At 32.4% G+C, this 25,321-nt stretch overlaps 2 protein-coding genes across 3 annotated transcripts in view; one reads left to right on the top strand and one right to left on the bottom strand.

The window, feature by feature from the left end:
- Positions 1–2,633: 2,633 nt before the first annotated feature.
- LOC119831302 (synapsin) overlaps positions 2,634–25,321 on the top strand; it is a gene marked incomplete at its 5' end in the record, with an annotated part of 52,729 nt that continues 30,041 nt past the window's right edge. Inside the window, 8 exons of the mRNA XM_038354602.1 lie at positions 2,634–2,640; positions 2,860–2,986; positions 4,301–4,434; positions 5,490–5,705; positions 7,227–7,387; positions 8,329–8,414; positions 9,308–9,434; positions 10,203–10,307. Coding sequence (XP_038210530.1) covers positions 2,634–2,640; positions 2,860–2,986; positions 4,301–4,434; positions 5,490–5,705; positions 7,227–7,387; positions 8,329–8,414; positions 9,308–9,434; positions 10,203–10,307 — 963 coding nt within the window. The remainder of the gene's footprint in view (positions 2,641–2,859; positions 2,987–4,300; positions 4,435–5,489; positions 5,706–7,226; positions 7,388–8,328; positions 8,415–9,307; positions 9,435–10,202; positions 10,308–25,321) is intronic.
- The window catches only part of LOC119831082 (tissue inhibitor of metalloproteinase), a 32,814-nt gene continuing 17,996 nt past the window's right edge, over positions 10,504–25,321 (bottom strand). Inside the window, exons 1-7 of one of the 2 annotated variants that reach the window (XM_038354328.1) lie at positions 23,146–23,290; positions 14,581–14,707; positions 13,917–13,999; positions 13,661–13,769; positions 13,188–13,309; positions 11,733–11,851; positions 10,504–11,130 (exon numbers count right to left, since the gene is read on the bottom strand). In XM_038354328.1, coding sequence (XP_038210256.1) covers positions 11,067–11,130; positions 11,733–11,851; positions 13,188–13,309; positions 13,661–13,769; positions 13,917–13,999; positions 14,581–14,692 — 609 coding nt within the window. In that variant the 5' untranslated portion in view covers positions 14,693–14,707; positions 23,146–23,290 and the 3' untranslated portion in view covers positions 10,504–11,066. Of the gene's footprint in view, positions 11,131–11,732; positions 11,852–13,187; positions 13,310–13,660; positions 13,770–13,916; positions 14,000–14,580; positions 14,708–23,145; positions 23,291–25,321 lie in introns of those variants that run through there. The other variant, XM_038354327.1, reaches the window with a different exon arrangement.

Here is a 25,321-nt window from a genome sequence, read left to right as displayed (position 1 = left end):
CCGACTTATCGATTTTGAAGTCCGAGGTTCTCAACACTGAGCCACCACTGCAATAAGCAAACCGATATTTCATAATTATTACTGACAAATTTCGGAGTTCATACTATAAATCGATACTGAGTCAAAGAAATGGTATTACCTCAATTCTTTTAGATTATGTTGTTACGGTTCTCATTCAACGAAACAAAATTTGCACATAGCTAAGTAAAGGTAAACGTGTTTTATTCAGGTGAGGACAGTCGATGGTCTGTACGCTGTAAGTGACCTCGTGAATTGCGTAGGGCGGGACAAAATATGGCTGGCGGCTGACAGCAATTGGCGACATGCCAAAATACAACCTCGAATAACATCAAATATAGGCTTGAATTACGGCGTCTAGAGCTGTGTGATATAGGGTTTCAATAACATTTCATGTTGTGAACTGTGAAGTAATTATATCGAGTCGAACAGATTTAAAGATTTGTTTTTGTTTATACTATTTGCGCATTATGATTAATGTGTACCTTGTTGACGTAATAGGCAAATTAACCGTATTTAAGATTTACTCGTACCGTATAAAGTACGTCTATGAAAACAGAATTTATACAATATAATATATGCCAGCCATAGAGTGTACAGTGTAAACAATTTAATATATCCAAATTCCTTTCATATCCTACACTAATATACTTCAAATTAAAACAGTTTTTTGTTGAAAGTATTTGAAATAGCCAGTATTATTGTTTTTTATTATGCGCAATATGTAAAAAATGGTACGTGTTGTGGCATTTTATAATAATTTTTAATAACAAGCCATTTAAAGAACTGAATCAATATTTGAACGGATCCATGGGAGGCACCAGCTTTCAAATATTAAAAGAAACATAAAAATTTCTTCACCTAGTAAAAAAGTTATGAGGTAACAAACAGTCGAATAAAATGATAATCTCCTGCTTTTTTTCTTTTATTTAAAGTCGGTTGAAAATGTTTCTTAGCATGATGCATAAAGAAAATTTATTTTAACTTCACATAATACGATTAACGAAAACAATTGTTTACTGCATCTATTTTTAACGATACCATACAAGTTAATCGATAAATCTTCAATTTTATGAGTTGTTTATATGATAGATAAGGTAAACTTGAATATAAATATGTATCTATCTTACCTATATTTTATCGATCTGATATTTCAATTTTCTAAGTTTTTTCACCGACAAGAAGATTTCATTTTTAAAATATAATGTTCCTGATTAATTATTTTGACTTTTTACGATTATTATTTTATACTGTCCTTGATAACATATTTAACTGTTTTGGTTGTATATTTTTATATATTATTAATTATGAGAAATTTTGAAAGAATAGAAAAAAATGATCACAAGGCGGGAATCGAACCCGCGTTTTTGCCATACCGTAGCAATTGCTAGGGTAATTTATCATTTATAAAGCATTTCAATGCTATAAAAGTAAAAATTAAATGTAATTTACTATGTTAAATAAAAGATAAGTTAAACAGAATACATCCAGAAGCTGTAGCGCTGGTTGTAATTGAGTTTTATTTCGGTAAAATGATTAACATTTAAATTTAGACCAATAATTGTTTAATTTTTAGTTTTATAGCATTGAAATGCTTTATAAATGAGAAATTTTGAAAGAATAGAAAAAATTTGATCACGAGGCAGGATTCGAACCTGCGTATCTCAAAATTTCTCACCAATAATTGTGTCAGCTTACGAAAAAAGGTTTATCCTTAATAATATTAAATCGGAGCCGACCCTTATGCGCCCTCATTTTATGAAACCCTTTTTCAGGTAAAGGTCATTTTATTTCTATTTAAACTTCCTGTTACATAACGATGTAGTTCCTAACAAAAAAATAAGAAATAAAGTAGTAACTTACACATATTTAAATTATTGTAGTCATATGATAAAACAAATAAACATGATAAAAAAAATGGTTGCCTGTAAAGTCGGTTTTACGGGCGAAGATTTTACGTGACAACGTCTTTTTCTCGGTAGAATATGTATTGATATGAATATTATTAAATTGCACAATAGAAACAAGGAATTGAATGAAAATAAGGATTGCACAAATTTTAACTATAGAAAAGATATTTTGTTTACTAAAAAGACAGAGACAGAGACTCAAGCACGCGCCGATTCAATGCGCCTAATACTCTAGTGCTGCGCGCGCGGCCGATCATAGTTCGGCGACTCATCGTAACGTTACCGGGCGTTACACTTTTTCATGAGTGACTCCGAGCCGCAACCTAATTTAAGACGTTGTCACGTCAAAAGTATCCGTCTAAAGGTGTACATAATAAGACCATTCTCGGAGATTAACATATTTTAAATATTCGCGTTAATGTAATTAAATGAACAAATTTAAAAGTACATGATATTGTTGAATTGTTACATTTAAGTTTCTATCACAAACGATATTAGAAAAGTGTTATATTTCTAAATAAGATACATAAATCTATATATATTTTGTTTTGTAGTTTGAGCTTAATTTATGGTCAAATACATACTTTTCGATTTTAAGCAAACAAAACTTCCACAGGATTCCTTACCTCCTTCTAAAAGTTCCTGTGTAGCTCAACAGCGCATACCGTCGACAAACCGACTTGCAAACAAACTTGCGAGTGAATTTTCCAAGGTAAGATTTCAAATTCCGTGGACGATAGTAAGCTAGACAATAAATAAGTAACTGTAAAGGTTTTTTTAGCCAATGTGGATTATTCCAATTATTTATCATGTTTAAATTACACATGAGATTATGAATACTATTTTGTATGTGTTACATTAATTAGTTATAAGTCCAAATTGTGACATGGTCGTGATAAAATGATCTATGTTCGTAATCGTTTCTGTCCAGGGGCGGTCAAAATAGATCGGTCGGGGTGTCCTGGCATTTGTGGCCCGCAGGCCGCGACCACATCAACCCTGTCTTTCTCAAGCTTCCGAAATTCCTTCACTTCCAATGTCAATTACTTGAAACGAAGGTATGCTACCAAAGAGTTGTATTGATCATGTGTGAGCGTGCTTGTATTTATAATGATTTAATTAAAAACAGTCAAGCATTAGTGTTTTATTATCGCGTTATTTATATGTTGTGGGAAACAAATGAGCTGTAGAATACCAAATTCAAATTCTCAAAGGTGCTACGTTTTATTTTAATTAAAGTAAATAAAGAGAATTCGTTATACAATGTTAAGAATTAATTTAAATTTCATCAACGTGTTTTGAAGTGCAATTGCAAATGAAAAACAAACAGGGTTAAATTAATGTTAGCGAGAAAGCGTGCAAATTATAAACGAGAACACTCGACAAATGAGATGTGTTTTCAACAAATACTTTTTATGCATCTTTTAATTTAAAAGTGTCAAGAAGTTTAACGAAGTTTTCTTTAAAATAAATTAGAAACTTGTAGATTGTTTAACTAAACATCGTCTCTTTTTCGTCTCACTTCGTCGTTCTCGTTTTGTAAATACTTAAAGAATCTTTGAATGGATTGCATTATGATTAAACACTTTTGGCTTACACTTTTATAATGTACGTCTGAATAATTCAATATGTACTTAATTTTCGTATTGCAATTGCTGCTTACGAATCAAAATCTTTACCCCAAGCTGAATCATATAATATGAACTTTAAACTAGTATATTGTCTTAAATTGATTTATACTGTTATTTTTTGATATTAAGTTCGCTAAGATGAGACAGCTAAGCTTACCCTTGTATCTGACTTTATTGTCGCCTATTTACCGAACACTACATTTCAGCACCTATGTCTCATATCTCTAAGTGCTTTTCAGTTAAGTCAGGTACAAGGATTATCCCTCTCACCTTCCTTGCTGTTCACATACCGTGTAGCACTCATGAACATTTTAAGCCACACTGATTGTCGCCTGCGAAGAAACAAGGGGAATTCACGAACAACAAGAATACCATCGTCATTGCATGGTGCTTCCTCCCTATCAATGTTGTGGATCTCCAAATTGCTTTAAAATTTATTTCGTAAATGCCAGCAATTGTTTTGTAAAGTTTTAATTGTTGTGCAGATTAATTGACTTACTTTAAGGTTCGTTTTATCTTTCCATTAAAATTTTGTTAATTGAATTGCTATTGAATTAGCGTATGAGTGTTTTATCCGCACAAAAGCTTTTAGTAGTAGATATATTCATATAGTAAATACAAAGAGGGAGTATGAGATAAAACTGATTAGTAGAAAAAGTGGTAGGTAGGTGTTGGCATCAATGAGTGGCTACATTGTGTGTGTCGGTTTCCCTCCCGTGCGTGTCCCTTGTACGCACGTAGTTCAGCGGAGGCGTTGCGCAGATTTAGCTCCGGTGACCTCCAGTCGGAGTGCGATGAGGGCGAGGTGGACCCGTACACCGGCCGCCCGGCCACCACCAGCCAACCCAAGCCGCAGCAACGTCCGGTCTCCCAGGGTAAGTATAAGCTGTTTTAAATCAAAATTTTACAATAATTGGAAGTTAGAAAAGAACAGGTTTGTTATATCACTTATGTCTCAAAAACCGCTGAACGGAAAAGGGCTTTTTGGTTTGTTGCTCTTTCATAATCACTAGAAAACCTTACAAAAAAAAAAACTGCCATCAATCTGAGTGTAGCTGGGGAAAGACGTTGGTTTAATATAAATAAACTAGTCTTAGTTTTTTCATTAAATGCACTTTCTTCTTATTGAAATTGTATTCAATTTTTTTATTAATACATTTCGAATTCATGTTTATTTAGAAACTAAAGACTTTTTATCGTATTTTAAACGCGATTTATTCATTATATTAATAACCCGACGTTTCGACGAAGTTAGACTGTGATTGTGGTCTCTCCTACATCGGCCAAACAAAAGAAGTATTGGTAGCAGAAAATAAATTATTTCCAAGACTTGTACGTGAGGCTATTGAAATTAAAAAACATCCAAATTTCATCAGACGAGGTGGTTTGAAGCTTTCCAACACCTGGCTATTGAAATTAAAAAACATCCAAATTTCATTAGACGAGATGGTTTGAAGCTTTCCAACACCTGGAATCCTGTTATCAAAAACTTAAAACCCCATGCAACATACCAAAAGACTAGAAGACACTATCCACTAACTAATACTGCCAACATCCGGAAACATACTCTATATTAACTTCGGAGAAATAGATGAAGGTAGTTCGCAAACAACAATTTTCGTATGACCTTCAAGACATCTAACATCTCGGTCTCCTTGTGACCACAATCGCTGTGTGTTCGAAACGTCGGGTTAATAATATAATGAATAAGTCGCGTTAAAAATACGATAAAGTCTTTAATATCAAAATGTATGATACTCGCGTAAAATCAAACACAAAAAAGTCGTGTTTATTAATACATTTTGAATATCACATGTTCCAAGACTCCGCTTTGTAATTTCAGTTAAATGCTGATGCATTTATGATATCCTTTATATGCGTATTGGCAATCGATTCATTGATTTTCTAAATCTGCTATGATACGGTACAGCGACAGGTGGTAGCCTCGGGAGCGGTGCAGCACCACCAACTCCGAGCGCGGCGAGCACGGGCAGCGCTGGCTCCGGCGGCGACCTGTCTCTGAACCTCCGCGGAGGGTCTCGAGGAACATCAGCGCCTTCCTCTCCAGCCAAGTCTAGGGAATCTCTTCTACAGCGGGTACAATCGTTGACTGGCGCTGCGAGGGATCAAGGGGCTAATTTGCTAGGTAAGTTAACGTTAAAATAGTAATAAACAGTAACCTAATAACTCTAAATAATGAATATCACAATAAGTTCATGCTTACAGGAGTGAAAGATTCATTGATTAGGGCGATTTTAAACAACTTCATGAAAATTAATATCGCTTATAGAAATATATTTCAAATTAAATTCATGTTGCATTACAAGGACTAACATTCCGCTGTAACAAAATTTCAATTGTCAGGAATCAGGTGTTTGTCTGTAGGTACATAGTTACATAACTAACATTTGTCGCCTTAGTTACAAAAGGACGATTAATCAATGTCGGATAAGAAATGTAATTCGAACAAAGCTGACGGATTCTCGTTTGCTTTGAAAAATTGGGGGTTCTGGCACAGCTCTGGTTTCAAAACATTATTCATGAAGTTACATTTTCACTATTTGTTGTACAGAATAATATATGATACACTGAAGTTTGGAGCAAATCGAAATGTTCCGATTAATGCAAAAGCTTAATACAAAGAAAAAACACAAAACATCTCGTCCAGCATAAAGGTAATGAAGGCAATTTCAGTAAAACGTGTATAAAAAGCTCGACGTGGTTTTTAAGCCATCAGACGTCTTGCCGGATCATTATGTTGTTCAAAAAGAAGATTACTGGGAGATTTAACAAAAATAAAAAGGTTGTCTATTTCCACTGTCTCTACGTTTACTTTTTCTTTTAACCCTTTGGTTTTATCTTTTACATATCTGTTAGAATTCTTTTAAAAATTTGTAAGTACTCTAATTCCATGTCAATCTCTTTCTTGGTATTATAGTAAACGGTCGCATATATTATTAATATTGGTATAATTTATTAATATCTACAGTTAATATAGATGGCTGAAATGATGAATGAATTTGTCAACACTGTATATTTCTTAAAATTGCATGTGATGAATAAAATAAATATGTTATTCAGATTGTTGTATTTTTCGGTATAAATAAAACTCTGAGGAAAAATACAAAACATTCTTAAAAACGCCCAGCGAATTGATCTTATATGGTTTGATTAATTTAATTAATTCTTTGAATCTAAATTACTTTCTATGCAATCTTTTTTGAATAGACTGAATTCCTTTAAATATGTTAGAGATGGTTGTGAATAACGTTTTACATTTATCACGGCTAATGGGTTTATTTTCATATTTAATGAAGTAAAGTGATCAGTTTAGGTTATTTGTAACTTAATTTTTTTATGATCAATGAGTAAACGCAAAGCAATAAGTGTAAAAAAAAACCAATTACATTCTTGTTTATTTTCTTTTACATTTTATATTTATATCATCTATAAATATACAAATATAAAAATATGTATTTACCAATAGAAAATATTGCGCTATCTGAAATAATTTTGATGGCATAGTACTGCAGTGATAACAAATATTCTGGATAATTATAATTCTGGCTCCTGAGACTTAGTGTTAAACTATTTCAGGAGCCTAAGGATTGATATAACTACTGATATACTAGATTTTTATTATTACTGTTATTAAATACTTACGTAGGGAGTGTAACTTCGGTGGCATCAGTGGGCCGTGGTTACAACCGTGACCGCTGCGTCACGTTGCTGGTTGTGGATGACCAAAACACCGATTGGTCGAAATATTTCCGTGGTCGTCGCTTGCCCGGCGAATGGGATATACGCGTCGAACAAGCAGAGTTCCGGGTTTGTACATTTTCATCCCCTATTTAAACCCGACTATTGTTAATTCAAGCTTTATTGCGTGACAAAAAGTAATAGTAGTGAGACGGCTCCCGCTATAAAAAAGTGCTGTCAGTCCACACTTTTATTATTAAAACTAATATAATATTGTACAATCACACTTTCGATGGACATCACTCTTCATAGAATCTGATTCAAGTCACACGCGAAGCTAATGTTGAGATTTATATATAAAAATAAATACTTAGGACAGCAAATACTATAATCAGATATAACAGTTTCTCTCCTTCTTTAATGATCTGATTTGATCTGATTCTTCAAAAAAAAATTCAACGGTTCAGATGAGAAGAGGAATCAATTCAGATGAGGAATATTTAATCCCTCGTTAAAATTTGTTACATATAAAAAGTACATTTTCGAGATTATTTTGTGAAACATATTTATTAACATAATAATAATAATAATATATATTATGGTTAATATTGACGCAGTATCGTAAGTAAGTCAAATACTCTATGATTATTTTAAAGTAACCTAATTATCTTATAATAATCGTGTTATGGTTGCCCTTCGGTAGCACGATGGTTATCGCTAGATCATTACAGCCATATCTTGGATTTGAGTAACAACGAAGGTTAATTTATTGAACAGAAAATTTATTAGAACAACAAAATTTTAACACCAATACACAATATCTCAAAAGAAAGTATTTTATTTTAAATAAGGTAATCTTCCAGCAAAAAAAAAGAACAGACGGTAAAATATTTATTAGACTGTGAAAATACCTATAATTCATTTAAGTGCGAGAAACGTAGTGTAAATGAATTTAGTTTCACCATGACGGCTTAGTAACTTTTCTTGCCGAGCTAATTGAAGGAAGTTGAATTAATTTTCTTGAAGATATTCTAAGAGATAACTTTTCAAATTTGCGTGTTCTTGTTTAGGAATTGTCTGTGACAGCTAACTCTGATGGCGCCAACGTGTCTATGGCGGTATACCGCAGCGGAACTAAGGTTACCCGATGTTTCAAGTAAGTCTTCTTAATTGTTTTATCAGTTTGTGTAAAACCTTATAATTACAGTGTACAAGAATAGAGTGAAGTGAACATTAGATAATTTAATTAACCCCTGCTAATGGAAAATAAATTCTTAATATGTCAACCATCCTCATTTTTCTTCAATTCTTATTAAAAATGTAGGAATCAATTTGGAACATATGCTATTGTTGCTTAGTTTATATTCCGTATGCACACTAGTAGACAATTATTTTGTAATGTTTACCAAGAATATTGCAGTGGAGTATATATTTGGTAAAAATATTAATTTATATCTGCATTGTTATATAGAGAGTGTTTGCTCTTTGCCAATTGAAAGAAAATGCAAAAGGCTGTTTTGTATTCATCGTATTATGTTCTAGAACAAATTATTTAATTTAATTTGCGCATTATTCTTTACTAGCTGTTCGCCCCGGCTTCGCCCGTGGTACATATATAGTCTATGTTACTCGTGGATAACGTAGCTTTCGAATGGTGAAAGAATTTTAAAAATCGGTCCAGTAGTTTTTGAGCCTATTCATTACAACCAAACAAACAAAGTTTTCCTCTTTATAATATTAGTGTAGATTATCTTATTTATACGTGTCCTTTTCCATTTACCGGTAATAACAGCCATATTATAAAAGTTTATGCCTACGAAATTTTAAAGAGATCGTTAATAAACGATTTTTTTATTTAAATACCATCATTATATACAAACATATCTTTTGCTTCTACATAGGTATATCTAGTGTTGTATCACTGAACTCTTTTGAATATTACGTAATTACAGTTAATACGAAAGTTGTAGTCGCATAGAGAATACTTCTTTCTCTGCTCATACCTGACTAAGTCCCAAGTGCAGATATAAATTTGCGATTTTATTATAGGCCGGATTTCGTCTTGGTGAGACAAAATGTTCGCGACGCTGGTGCCGACCACCGCGCCTTACTCCTGGGCCTTAAGTTCGGAGGAGTACCCTCGATCAACAGCCTAAACTCAATTTATCACTTCCAGGTAATTACAGTTCGTTTTCCATCAACAGCAAAATGGGGTGCGAGGCCTTGTAACCTTGTGTTAAATAGAGTTTGTTGCCTTTGATAACTGACTACACTTGAACACGAACAAATTTTTAGGTTAAGTGTAAAACGTACATTGTATTCGATGAAGGTTATTTTATTTAGAGTTGATTTTCAAGCATTATTTAATATTATCGGGATGATGAATGTTCAACTCTCTTAAATTTGGACATTGAAAAATTGGTAATACCGTTTACTGAATATGAATAACATAGAAGCTTTGTTTTTAAACTTTGACAGTGCTATATTATTACATGCAGTCGATTGATCGATAGTAAAATTAGTAAACATCTACTAAACCGATCATTTATAGATGACGACTGTAATGGGGAATTAAAGACTATTTATTAGAAGTTATTTTATATTTTAGACATAAAAAAGTATCATCATTTTCTGTAAAATACTTTAAAGGTAATTTAAAGGTAAGGTAAAATACGCTACTTTAATGCATTTTAAAAGGAAATATGAGATTGAGGCGGGTATAAATCACCACGCTCCTCGGGGTATTCTGAAATGTCAGCTTCGGGTTACTTTATGCTAATAAATACGAACAGTTTGTAGCGGTCGATAGAGTAAAAGGCAAACGCTGTTACAAGTTTCAACTATATTACTTATTTATATTGTCTTTGTGAAGTCCAATAGTTTATAACGTAGTTAAAAGTTGTGGTTGTTTGAACAACTCATAATGGAATTGAATTGGATTTAGGATCGGCCATGGGTGTTCGGTCATCTACTTCAATTGCAACGACGCTTGGGACGCGAGAACTTCCCTCTGATTGAACAAACTTATTATCATAACCACACTGATATGGTAAGTTTTTGTTTGTTATTTCTCTAAGATGTCATTACAATATTACATAATTCAAAAACGTCACAAACATTATTGCTAACAAGACACAAATGTCGAGCCTTGTATAATATGTGCATAACTCTTGCGTTAAGAAATCGGGTATATATGACATTTTTCGTAGGCGTCAAAAAGTTGAACATAAATAAAACCAACTCTATTAACTTAATTCTTTATTCTAGTCTAATTGTATCACTATTTTGTTAATTTACAATACTTTAACTTAACATAGTTATAACTTACAATAAATAATACAAAATAACGTTAAGCAATTTGTCTGTGAAGACTAAATAACAATTTAAGAATCTTCCAAGGAATTATTCCAAAGAACAACAATTGGTAATAGCGTTCAGTTAATTCGTGTCGTTTTGATATTTAAAACGTCGCTGCTGCTTAAAATTTATCACGTTTTTTACGTCTATTCATTCATAGCCCATGCATAATGTCTGCGTTCTCCAACTTCACAATAAAATAAACCAAATCCAATACTAGCCTTCCGCTGAGCTTATTAAAGCTCTTGTGTATAATTAACAAAATAAACAAGTTTCGTTTTACCTTAAAACATTACAATGTATAACATTCTTACGTGTCATCTCAGATTTGGCTTAAATATAACTTTGAATCTATAAATATTAGTAACAATCGAAGGTAACACCGGAATTTCAATTCAGTGGAGGCGAGATATACGGTAGTTATTAGTACTATAGTTATTCGTTCGATTAATCAAGTCATAGTGCTGTTATTGTTGAAGATTTGCTTTTGAAGACATCTCGTGAGAGCAGGGGCTCTGAAAACGAACAAAAAACCATAAGTTAAAATAATATGCTATGAGGAAGAGATTTCACAGCACATAATTTATTCATGATCTCAGAAAGGTATAATTTTAGTGCATTATGTGATGTTAAGATCAAATAATATAAATATCTTCATAACTTAAAAAGCTAAGCACACGTCAGGGTTAAAGAACTAATTTAAATAATCGGTTAGAAGCCATGATAAAATCAGTTCGCATTAGTCATTGTCAACACTCGAGCAAACAAAAAATGCGTAGGTACGTCTTATTTGGTTTTTATGTACACTTTTAATTTATTATACAAATAACTAAATTCTTGATTTTATGCTTTCAATGATGTCACAATTTTGATAATTTATAACTTACTAGCTGACCCGGCAAACGCTGTTTTGCCTTATTCTTATCATTTAGGGATATAAAACATATATGTTGGCTGATTCTCAGACCTACCCGATATGCAGACAAAATTTCATTTGAATCGGTCCTCCCGTTTCGGAGGAGTAAGGTAACTTACGTTGTAACACGAGAATTTTATATATAAGAAGATGTATCAAATAAAAATTTTAAAACAATTTCCTAGTCAATAAATTAATTACCTAGTCCACCTGCACCGCCTCTCTCGGTCATGAAGACAGATGCCGTGTCGCTCGTAGCATTCGTCGTAGCCCGTCACGCAAGTGTTTGGCGATTTTGTAGTTCGGCGGTTCACATGTACCTGTAATTATTTAATTTATGGGATTATTAATCCTATTAGTAGCATTTATAATATTAGTAGGATAGGAAAGCCTACTAATAATATAAATGCGAAAGTTTGTAAGGATGTGTGTGTGTGTGTGTGTGTGTTTGTTACTCTTTCACGCAAAAACTGCAGAACCGATTGCAATGAAATTTGGTACGTAAACAGCTGCACAACTGGAATCACATATAGGCAAACTTTTTATCCCGATATCCCTACGGGATACGGACTTACGCGGATGAAAAGCAACGCATCTGGTTATTACATACTTGTACGTAGTTAATAAATCTTTATTGGTATAATCCTTCATAGAAGTGTACCCGTATCATTAAACAATAGTAAATACGGAAATTATTGGTCAGTAAATGATGATATTTTAAAAACATGATGCGATTACCCAACTATAAAATAAGGTAAACATTAGAAGGCAACATATTGTTATTTCCAAATGCTGTCAATTCTGGGTCAATTGTAAGCAGTTAAAGAAAATTAGCCTAATAGCCTAATAGCTAAGCTGTTTTGCACACGAATCTTATACTACGGCGGGAAAATTCGTGACTCGTTTACTTGATACTCGTAATGTAATTGAAGGCAAAGCTAAACAAGTTTGCGGTATTAACACGAGAATCCAATAAGCCTGACGGCGTCATCGGTTCCAATTAAGTCATCGTTTTCATTTAACGATGAAAATGTTCAGACAATTGCTTTCCATTTAATATTTCAATTTTAATCCTATCCTATACAGAGGTAGATTAACGTTCCATTCGGGAACATGCATAAATAAGGATAATTACTCGAAAAGTTCTCTTTATTTATGTTCTGTTTATTAATGTTCTGGGGAAGTATGCTGAATTTCCGTATTTCACTGTATTCGTGTTTTAACTTGTTTTCATAAATTGTTAGTCTCATAAATAATTAATCACAAGAAAACATTGGATAATATCGGCTTGCCTTGAATATTAATACTAAACTTATATTGTTCTTTCATTGGGTACGAGAAACATCCATTCATTTTCTTCCTATGCAAATATTATCAATCGAAAATATTATCCTTCGATTTTACTGTCTACATTTGTCATGCAGCAACTGCAATTTATTATATATCTGATGATAAGGTTACGACTGTATAATTATGTAATACGATGTAAATGTATAATTGGATGATACAATTATTTTATGAAGGCTAGTGGAATGAAATAAAAATAATGAAAGCTTCGTGTGTATGCACCATCCGTCGCGTATTTCGATAATTATATAAAAGCTGCATAACTCGTACGTACGGGTAATGTAATTAGTAACTATCGCCATCAATTACCTTGCACGTGCAGCCCTGTCGGTAGAGGAGTCGGAATCCCTTCCTCTGACGCGGCGTCACCTCCCGCCATTTGTTAATGTAGCCACACAGCTGGACGTGAGCTTGCAGGTGCATCACGCGACCTGTGTAACAACTTATTAATATTTTGTTCGAGTTTACGTAAGAATAATGATTAAAGCGTATATTTACCAACTTACCAAGAACGCTCATTCGACGTATGAAGTGCGTATGTATGAAGATATATGTGTGAGTGTTTATAAGTCGTTAGCTGACTCTTCGTAAAACAATTTTTATATTTAAAACAAATTGCAAATTGATTGTTGCGTTATGTATATGCGTTCAGCTCGTTTTTATTTAGCCTTAACTTAGAAGCAGAAACGTTGTTGTTATCTATTGATGTTCTTAAAACTAACGCGTTAGATAATGAGATTAAAGTATTCAAATGAAATGATAAATATTTACAAATACAATACCTGTTATGACATAGGTCTCTCTTGGCTGTAGGCTAACTCCGCATAAGGAATCCTGTGAGGGCGTTAGTATTCGACCTGATTTCAGAGCTAAGGCTGCCTTTGGGGTTGCCTGTAAGTAAAATTATAAATTGTTGAAATGCTAGCTTTCAATAATAGAAAAACTTTTAAACAATGGTGTATTTTTTTATTAAAATCAATGTAATATTAAAAAACTCTCTTTAATTTGTGAATAAAAATCATAAAAAGTATTGCTTACTTTAAAAACGTTTCGAATTTTCACTTTGTAAGCGTCGTAGAAATCTTTTCCTCTGAATAGTCTTTGTACTCGACCGACGATAACTGTAAGGAAATAGAGTAAATTTGAAGTGCTTAGTACTTCAATTTGTAAGATTTTCTACATCTACTTTGTTATACAACTTCAATTTATAAGGAAATAGATGTTTGATTTGGACTATAACGAGACTCTCTTTTAGACAGCAATGATAGGAATTTTACTTTTTTAATTTTAAATTTCACTTTCGTCTAGATAGATCTTTTGTATGCGAAAGCAGACGTATTTTAAATGTACCTAATATCTTAAATGTCGCCAGTTGCGTTTGAAAATAATTATTGAGAATGTTGTGAGCCTTTTATGTGATTGGGACACAAGATCCGTCTGTGAGATAAGAGGGCGAAGGGTTAAAAGATTTGGGCATGCGGCCTCCGCGCTTACTATGCGAAGCACGTTAACATAATGTTAATGCGATATCAATGGACGTTAATCTTTAATCAAGATGTGGTATTTCCCTGTAAAAGCTTACTCAACCCATATTTTATCGCAACTTAAATTATTTGGAAAATTAAAAGACTATCCACTAGGATAGGTTTATATTAATTAAGTAATTAATTTAAACATAATGGACACGGACAGATAAACTTACCGAAGTCACTGTTACAAAAATGTGTTTGCGGATGTTCTAGTGAACAAGAGCAGGCGTCGGTGAGCCGCCAGGTCGCTGCCACCAATGCAATCGTCACTAGTCTAGTCAGCATGCTCACTCCAATTATCTGAAAATACATTATTCGTTAGCAAATATCTATAAGTTTCTTATTTCATAAAGGCAAGTGTTCCAGGAACACATAACCTGTCTTGGAAAGAAAATACATTTTTTTTTTTTGGGAGATCTTATGTGGTGTTCTATTTTGTGAGGAATAAACCAATAATGATAATTCTCGAATTTTTTCACATACAGCTATTTTCTCTCGACTTGAAACTTCGATTACTCGTGTCTCCGCCCGAGTTGACCAAGGACACAAGCAAAATAAAACATAGCCTGAGATATGACTGAGAAATAGGTAACGATTTTTATTGATAAAAGTAATTTAAAAACTGGTTCAGTAGATCTAGAGATTTACCTCGTACGGAACAAATTTACTGACTTTATTGCGATGTAATATTAGTCTCCATGACGAAATTTCCTTTTCTTTTGTCCCCTTGCTATAAAATAAATACATAGAAATGAGATTCCTGTGATACAGTTCTACAAAATTTACAGAATGCTATAAACGTGAATGTTAAAATTGCTCGGGACATAAAATACAATTTATGCTAAGCCGAAATATATCATCCGAGTGGGATTAATCATCCATTTGCTACAGTTATTGTACTTATTAATCCTTTACGCATATGAGCAACACAAAGTACCGCTTGTGATTTTTACAATGTCAATTTTATGGGCGGGATGAATTTTTATAGATTTAACATTTGCATAAAAACCCCCAGCTATACCAATAAAATTTGATCCCATCCTTAAAGGTATATAAAGTATCGTCGTCTACGGCGTTTATGTATTGTTAATGTGCTGACTAGATATTTTTTGCAATTTTAATGTGATTTCGGTCACGCGCCATTACCACAGATAATATAATACTGACTCATCGCTAAATATTTTAAAAGTTTTATTTTAAAATCGCTCCTTAATTCTAGGAAATAAAAAGGGATACATGGATATTTGTGAGTCAATATTACAAATGAAACTAGTTTTTCGTATAGTTGTATATGTTTAATTACACTATAAATAAAATCCTAAATGGAGAACCAAACCCCTTTGACAATAATTGACAATGGCTCTTTATTAAAAGGTAATGATTCACAAAGTTAGATTATAGAGTGCATACATCTGCATTAAGTATTAACAGCGCATTCATTTATGCCAAAAATACCTCATGTCAATAGGGTGATATCTGATCATCTGATTTCACATTGAATGGGCCTGGTTTTTAAAGCCACAAATTACAATGCAGGCTGCAGTCTGCATGCCCCTAATCACTGTACCGCATCGTGACATCAAAATACACAAATAAGAACAATTTGTAAGACTTAATGGCACCAATTTAGAATCCTAATTCAATGATTTGAGTTTAATTTAGCGACCCTTAATTTTAGATTTTACGAATTGGTAATGGTAGTTAACTCCGTTTGTTTATTCAAATGTACGTTTATTCAAAATTCAATTCAATCTATGATAATTAGCAACCACGGCCTTAAATAAATGTCCATAATTACATTACTTGTCAAAATATTTTCAAATCACGCAATTTCCAAAAACAACAAATATAACTGAAAAGTGGTTAGTGAGAAACCACAAGGCGACACTCGCGACCCACTTTAGGTACCATATAGATGCAGTGGCCTTGTTTTTTCTTACAAAGTGCGGATGTTTCAAGTAAAAATGACGTGTCCACAGGTATATTGTCCCTTTATCCTCACAAAGCCTTCACTGTCACAGCCCGACAGTTATTTAACTGCTTTGAGGCTTAACAAAAGTGATGGAAAAGAATTTTGTAAAGCGCAAATAGATGGTATCCCTTTGTGAGTGTGGACGTTGATCCGATTTGCTCGGTTTATCTCACGAACATCGCTATCTGCTATCTATAATTATTATTTAAACCGAGCACACGAATCGATGTTAGGCATGCGATAGAAATCCGTTTTTTATTGACTACGTGAGAATATTTATACATTTTATGGTTTAATGTAATACTATTGTTTAGATATGTTTTACTGATAGTAGCTGAAGGAATTAAAATTTTCAGCATATGGGACACAATCGGACACAATGTATCTGCTGAGTATCACATGCCTATAGTAAAAACAAAACGAATACGATGATGTGATGAAATTAGTATAACAACAGATCTCCGCTATTTACAATTCATTTAGAAGTTATGAATGGTATTGTGTGACTTTCACGTATACTGTTGGTAATGGCTTGTCATTTTCCAACACAACAAAGTTAGAGAACAATAAAGGAAGCATTAGGGTCGGAATGTGTAGGAGTAGATACTTGTCCTACCGGCAAACAGCAGCGAAATGCAACACGCAAGTGATTTAACGGATGATGATGCAATGCAACTTTGGACATTATGTTAGTATTGTGTGAAGTTTGTTTACAACAGTATGAGTTTTGAATTACCGGAGATACAACTCAATATTACGACACCCACCTAACGCATATAAAAAGTTTAGAAATTTTATTCAATAATCTAATTAGAAACAAATATTAAAAAAGCTTACGGGCATAATATTCCACAGGAGAACTGGTCTGTTAAGTACCTTTTATCCGATCGTTTGTTTTTTAAATATCGTATCACGGCTGAGACGCGAACGCATCGAAATAAAAAAATATAATGCGGAAATTTTATAGGTACATTCTATGGCAAATTCTTAACGTCACGTCGCATCGCCGCAACAATGCCTCATTTGTCAGGGTTCATCGAGGAACATAAGGTTATTGATATCACGCTTGTTTCTACGTTCCGATATTTCAAAGTTTATATTTATTTTATTATCCCAAAGACAATAAGCAGTTATTAAAGTGATATCGATAAAGAATATCTACTACAGAAAAAAAATACAGCATTACGAAAATGATCTTTCATTATAATTGATTTCTTTTTCTGAAAGAGCGTTTCATAAATATTCAATGCTGTACTAAGTGGGTACTTGAATTAATTCTCTCCTTTTCACAATACAACAGGTAATGGACAGTCAGGAAGTAAAATAATTGTTCTCTTCATATGGAGATGAAGGATATTATTATTTCAAGTCATCGTATTTAACTCACGTTGTACCTTTTTAAAGGAACGATATTACTGAAAAATAAGTAGGCCAATTACCTAATGAAGGATGCTAAGAAATTAATTGAGCTACGAATGATTTAATGTTACGACTTGATTATGTTTTATGTGACTTCGCGCGTAGAATTTGCGTAATGGATCACGTACATCTCCAACGATGAAAGAATTTTTGAAATCGGTCCAGTAACGCCTAAAATTAATGTGTTCATGCAAACAAACTAACATAGAAACTTTAGCCCTATATTATTAGGTTCTGGTTGCAGCAGTTCTACCCGCGAACGAGCCCACAGACAATAATAAGCATTTATATAGCTCGTCTTATTTTAATGTAAAATAAAATATGTATTGTAGAGATTAATTAAAATTTATTCAGTAGTTTTTATGTGAAAACGTAACAAACATCCATCCATACTTAATCTTTCGCGTTTATATTAGTGTGATAGATTGCTTAAAAGCTATGAAAGAGAGTAGACTCGTGTATAAATAAAATTCACCGTAGCAACACGATCTATAGCAATTGAAGCACGTCCTGTAAAAACTAAATGCATCGATACCTATTGATCGCTGTCACGTATTGTTACGTAATTAAATCTGATCGAAATGTAAGCATTTCTTCTTTTTACGCGGGAGGTTACATGAATAGAATCCGTTAAAATTTTGTAACTCATTAGTTATTATTTATTTATCTAATAGCTGCGCCCTGCGGTTTTACCCGCATAAGTCCGTACCCCGTAGGAATATCGGGATAAAATGTTGCCTATATGTTATTCCTGTTGTCCAGCTGTCTACGTACAAAATTTCATTGCAATCGGTTCAGTACTTTTTGCGTGATAGAGCAACCAACACATACACATCTTTACAAACTTTCGCATTTATAATATTAGCAAGAAAGGATAGTAGCAGAGGGTAGTAGATAGGATGTTTCCATATAACCGAAAATGAAACAACTCTCATAAACAGCAAATTCGTGTGGAATAGTTAGATTATAGTATTTTCTTGTGTTTGGTTTCACGCGAGTATTATACATTTAGAAATTAAAAACTTTTCAACGGATTTTAAACGCGATTTATTCATTATATTATTAACCCGACGTTTCGAACACGGGGAGACAGGAGTCTCCCCGTGACCACGCTCGCTGTAAAGTGTTCGAAACGTCGGGTTAATAATATAATGAATAAATCGCGTTTAAAATCCGTTGAAAAGTTTTTAATTTCTAAATAGTTAGATTATTTTTTCATAAATTGTTAAAAATCTTCACACAGTTCTTCACGAGAAAATGAACACTGAATTACTTACGTTCTCTGTCCTGTTGTGATTGGACTGTCGGCGTTTTAATCATTCTGGGGATTTTAATTTACCGTGTATTTTCATAAAGAGACGTCAACGTTTCGTTAGTTGTTATAATTTACCTTGTATTATTATAACATAACAAATTACATCTAACATTAATTAGTAGTTAAATCCCCATAAATTATATTTCTTCACTGTATATTTTCTTAAGCTGATAAGAATTTCCTAGGTATGTGTTTCCTAGGAAAAATATTTATCAATAAAAATATAATAATGTCGTTTAATAGAAAAATGTCTATTTCATTTTAATAATATTTCAACATGAATTATTACTTAATTCCGCAAAATAATTATGTTCCTATATAGAATCGATGTTTATTTCCTTCACTATGTTACCATTAACTTGTTGAATGAGATTAATACTTCAGTCACAAATTGTGGTTGGTGACAAGTGATAATAATTAGCATGGAATCTGTCGTTGTAAAGTCATACTTCATATTTAGATTTCATTTAGAGAATTCTCAACTTTAATTTCATTATTTCCCCACATATGCTATGTAAATTTGACAAGTAGATTTTCCTTAATAAATGTATTCAAAATAATTTAAATCGTTTAAATGTTTAACTTACTTAAATATTATTAAGTTCTGACATACTTACATTTAATTATAACATGTACATTGTGCTACTCGTTAAATAAAAGAAAAATCTAAATAGTTTGGAAGATAAATAAAGTGCTAACTAACGATTTGATGGCATCGCTGGTGTCGGAATACCTGACGGATGTTATAAATATTCTATCACTGATATGTCTGATTCGTGACATATCAATTAAGCTGCTTAACATTAATCAATCTTTGTAATTTACTCGTATTCATTTGTGTATTGAAATATAATACGCTTACTAGCTAGTTAACCCAATTCAAAACAAAGCAACGCAAAAACTGCTTCTCAGAATTAACTATTTGAATTTTAAATTAAATTTTTTACGGGAAACTTTGGTCGTAGTATTAAAAACTACAACAAATAACAATTAAATAAACATGTAATTTAAAAGGTAAATTAGATATTATTGTACAACAACATTCGAACAAAAATAAAAAACTAAACTGGTGAACATAATGTTATTTTATTCTCTTATTTTTCAAATTGATAGGAATCGCGCATTGCTATGCTTTTAAGATGTGGCGCCGGCACGTATCTTAAAGTTTTAATCGCTTTAAACATATTTATATATGCGTTTCGCTGATGGATATAAGGTGCACGGCCAGGTGTTATTTAAATGACAGTCGTATAAACCGATAAAAGACTCATTTAAAGTTGGGTAAGAGCGAAAGTGCATTTGCGTCATGAGTCCGAAATCCCTCTGGAAAGTATGTTAAGATTGTATTTATTTTATACGCTGTCAAACACGCAATAAATTAAGATACTGGCGTTCATAGTACTGTTGATTTTATACATCCTGAACACAAAAACAAGGGCAAATAATAAAAATAAAGTAAATTGTTAAAACACAATGCAAGTGCTTGATATGTATATCGTCAACATACATACGCTCTACGAGGGATGATTAAAAAAATATATGTATACATATGAAACACAAGGATTTTTACTTATTTCACATAGACTTATTAATAAACATATTAAACACCATTTTTCCCTGAACTCTCAATTTTCTTAAAAAGGGCTTCGATTAAACCCTCAAAGACCCCTGACCGGCGGCTATCGCTTCAATATTTAGTTTGTGAGCTGGAAGCCTCGGTGAAACAATTTCCCAATGCAATTTGCTGGGCATTGTTCTAAGGCACCCGGAGAAGGAGCTGTTTTTATATAAACATAATTATTTCATCTGTTAATACGACCGACACATTCGACCCTCGCGTGATGAGCGTTTTCTGCGATTACCTTAGGTCGATGTTCTGATTTAGCTTAAATGACTTGGCCCAGGTGGAATTGTAGAATACGTAGAGGTATAACCTCCAATGTTCCAGTGTTTCTCCAAAGTTTGATAGTTTGAGTTTGAAAGGAATTAGAATAAATTCACTATTAACCAACGTTTCTGTTGTCGTACAAGAAATCGAGAAAGAAAATTATTAAATTATTAAGGAATAAATCACTCTGTAGCGCATGTTGTCAAGACTCGCATAATTTTTAACGACATTATATTGTAATTTGCATAATTATGCAGTGAATATATAGTAAACAGTTCTTTTTTAAATTTTTCAGATTATTCAGAGAAATTAAACAATAAAATATATTCATGCTAAAGGCGTCCGTAAAACAGTCGATTTATGTATAACACATGTAATTAAAAAAATTGAGTCCCTTAAACTCGGACCAGTAAAAATTACTTTTTTAATTGATCTGGGCATTCACTTCTTGCTTTAGATTTACAGTAAAATGTTAAAACTGTTAAGAGTTCAAGTCAATATTTATTTATGCTTGTATGTGTATCTAAAAGATACAATCTCTGTTGTTAAGGATAGTTATAACATGTGTATCTGCAAAGTTTGATACAGATTATAGTGCGAATCATGACAGTGATACATGTGAATATTAAAGAGTATTAAAGAGAAAAGCAGGCAGAAATATTTAAAGATCTACATGAAAGTCTGAGTTTATGATGTAGAAGCTAAATGAGGCAAACTATCCAGCAAGTACACATAAAATATCAAAGTCATTCATGATAATAATTGCGATAAACATTAAATAGAATAATGGCTTGAACTTTCCAAGCATAATTCGGATTCTTAATAAACCCTAATATTATGATAATCAAACCGCTATGAAAGTAAACGTTTAAGTTTACGATGCTTCGTTTTCAAAATTATATGTTATTTAGAAATGTAGTAGTAAGTATAGCCATTATTGTTTTAATGTTTTTAAAGAATAAATATTACGTAAACAAATATTAAATTTCTTCTTATATTATAAATGATTTAGATGAAATTTGGAAGAAACATAGTTTTACACCCGAGAAATGCCCCAGGATATTTTTTAACCCGGATATAGTATATCCCGGGAACAGGATCTTTGCTGGTTCTAGAAAACCTCAATACGTTACTATTTTCAGTTATAAACCTAATTATTACAAAGTAATAATTACGAAGGTTTTTACTAACCTGTATCTTTACATTTTATTCCGATTACTGGATCCCAAAATTACAAATTACTTCTTACCCAATGACCCCGATGATGAAAATAAACCCTTTATATATATAATAACTCCCATTTGTACGCAAATTAAAATGTTAGTTAATGTAAAGCGCATACTGGTATCAAATCAATTTCTATTCTATCTAATTTTCCGACATTGATTTAACGTAACCCAGACTTATGTATACATGACTGGTATTCAATCTAATGAGTGGTTTGTTTACAAGTGGTTCTACTAATTGCTGTGTGGGCGTGAACTTGCTGTTTCTGTTTTCCTCTTCAGTTTGAGATTTAGCCATTAATGCTTTGAAACAAATAAGACTCATTCCTTAGAGCAAATTAATGGGTTTGAGAGTAAAGTGTTGTGTAAATTGTATTCAAATTGTTTACAGATACCGTTGCTCTATTGTAAGTATATAATACTTATATGTACCTGATTACATTACTAAATTATTAAATGTACGATAATTTTTTTATTATCGTTTATCTTAATAATATGTATTTTTATACATTTACTTATTTAACTTTTGCTAAGAATCCAATTTTTCGTTATAATCGACTGTAAATATAAATAGGGGCGACGTTGGTTTTATTGCAATATTATCTATCGACAGAAGCAAACAGCTGGCTATATTAAACGTACTAACGCTATCAATGTTATTTCAGACGTTACCTCAAAAACAAAATTTACATTATTGCTTAAAACCTTTTAGAAACTTGGTCATAACAGGAAAATACGACATTTTCACGAAATATCCAAAATCGAATTAAAGTAAATGTATATAAAATCTGCACGTACGATTTTGATTCCGCAAACCGAAAGTTTACAAAAGTAAATACATAAATTTGTCCGTTTCGCACGATGTTTAGTGAAGCCATGAGAAATATTATGAGTGCACTTGGTGTGCGGCCAACTCACGTAGTTCTGTTACGATGTGGGTCGATTTCTGAAGCTCTGTTGATAATCAGGTTTATGTACACAGCAAAACAACAAGAATTTCACGATCACAACACCTCATCGAATCAAACTACCGATCGATTCACGAGGCAAGTGTATTTTAAACGAACTAAATAAAACCTATTGCAATTTTCAAATATAGACAGCAATGAGTTTATTTTAGAATGTGCACCGTCCATCGACTGTCAAATAACAAACGTACTTATACTTGTTGACATTTGAGCCACCGGTTTTAAACGCCGATAATTTTTTGCTAACAACCGCATTCGTAAATATCCTGCGCCAGTTAGCGGAAAATTCAGACAAACATTGTGTTAAGCGAAGTAACATTCGTGAGTCACTGCGGTTCTTCTTTTCTCTATAAGGCGGTGAACCTTTGAGTTCTGACCTCTTGGTTCCCAACAACAAATTACAAGCGAACTTGACCGCCCACGCACGTAAGAACTTTCATAACTATTACTCTAATAATATGCTATTATGTGTAAGGGCAAATTGATCGTATCACGTTAATTACATAATAATGTATTTGAAGGTTTCATTTTAATGAGAAATATTTCTGTATGTAATATTAGATACGTATAAAAACATTTCCAATGTATTTTAATAAAACGCCTCAGAAGCTATTTTATATATGTACTAGATTTTAAACGTATTAAACTTAATAAAAAAAAGTGATATTACAAGTACTTAGACTTCACTGTTTACAACATGATTTAAATATAATATATAAGATTATATTTTAAATAAATGGTGTGGCAGATTCATACAATTTGCATATATAATGATAAGTGGTTGTAATAAATCTAGCCAATTTTGTTTCATGAAATTATATGATATACGTGTGAGACGCGGTACATCAACCAACCATCAATCAAATCAATTCAGCTTGCTGTATAATGTAATTGATACGCTGATGTATTGATTCCGAAGAAACACATATGATTTTAGCGTGAACATCAATTTTAATAAATTTTTTAACATTGAAATTCGCTTATATAATTGTACCCTTTTATATTACAGATGATAGTAGACTTAATCACCAAACTCACACGTTTAATGCATTTGAAATATTGAGACAAATATGCGCAATTAACATTCACGAGTAATGTTCTATTAATATGTATGACTTGTATTGACTCACGGTAGGGTAATGCAAATAATTTGTCTATAAAATACCATCTCTCTGCACGTTTCGTGCAGGTTGTAGGCTACAGAATAGTGCAATGTAAGTAGAAGTACGATGGCTGACTGAATAAATATTTCCACGAACTTTCTAAATTAGCTACCGGCTTATCGTTGTATACCTAACTAATTGTCTGCTCTCCCAATTTATGTTAAAAATATGAAATAATAAAGAACATTTTTGTATATACTTATAATTGTAAAGAAGTCGTATACTTATTAATGGACGCATGGAAGTCGTATACTACCAATATAAACGTAAGTTTAATAACAATTTTCCACAACGCAAGGCACAAACTGCTTTAATTTATCGATAAGCGTTTGAATCATGCAAGAATATTTAAGATTTAAGTTCATATTCTGGATAATAGGTACGTCGTGTCTAGCTCTAGCTTGGAGGGTAGATTTGTGAGCGAAAGTAGTGGATGCGAATACCGTTAGTCTTACACTGCACCAGCAAGGTCAACTTTCGCGGCTTGCATGCTGCAGCCTTTCCAATTATCTTTTATATACGTACTTACTAACAAAAACCTTTAACTAGATATTCATTTTTTTTAACACGTTACATGAGAAGTTTTCATTTGATAAGAAATAATCCATATATGTATTAGTTAGCTAGTAGGAGCTGAGGTATTTTCTTCGGCCTTTTTAAAGACCCACTCATAATGAGTTCATCACTCTGCTATGTTATTTTTGACGAATTAAATAAATACAAGTCGAGTCCAGAAAACAAAAAGGTGATTTATTAAGTAACTAGTAAAAGATAAATATTATACAACATTATTATAAATAAGAGAATAAACAATATTAGTAGAATGATTTAAAAACAATATTCGTAATAATTTAAATATGAATACTAATGAATTTCTACAAAAAACGTGTAAAGCGAGCGAATCAGATTGCGTGGAGCAATAAAATTAATATGAGTTTCCTACCATTAAATGGACTCACATAA

Source organism: Zerene cesonia, chromosome 13, assembly GCF_012273895.1.
Source record: "Zerene cesonia ecotype Mississippi chromosome 13, Zerene_cesonia_1.1, whole genome shotgun sequence".
NCBI lineage: Eukaryota > Metazoa > Arthropoda > Insecta > Lepidoptera > Pieridae > Zerene > Zerene cesonia.
This window is presented reverse-complemented; position numbering and strand designations above follow the sequence as displayed.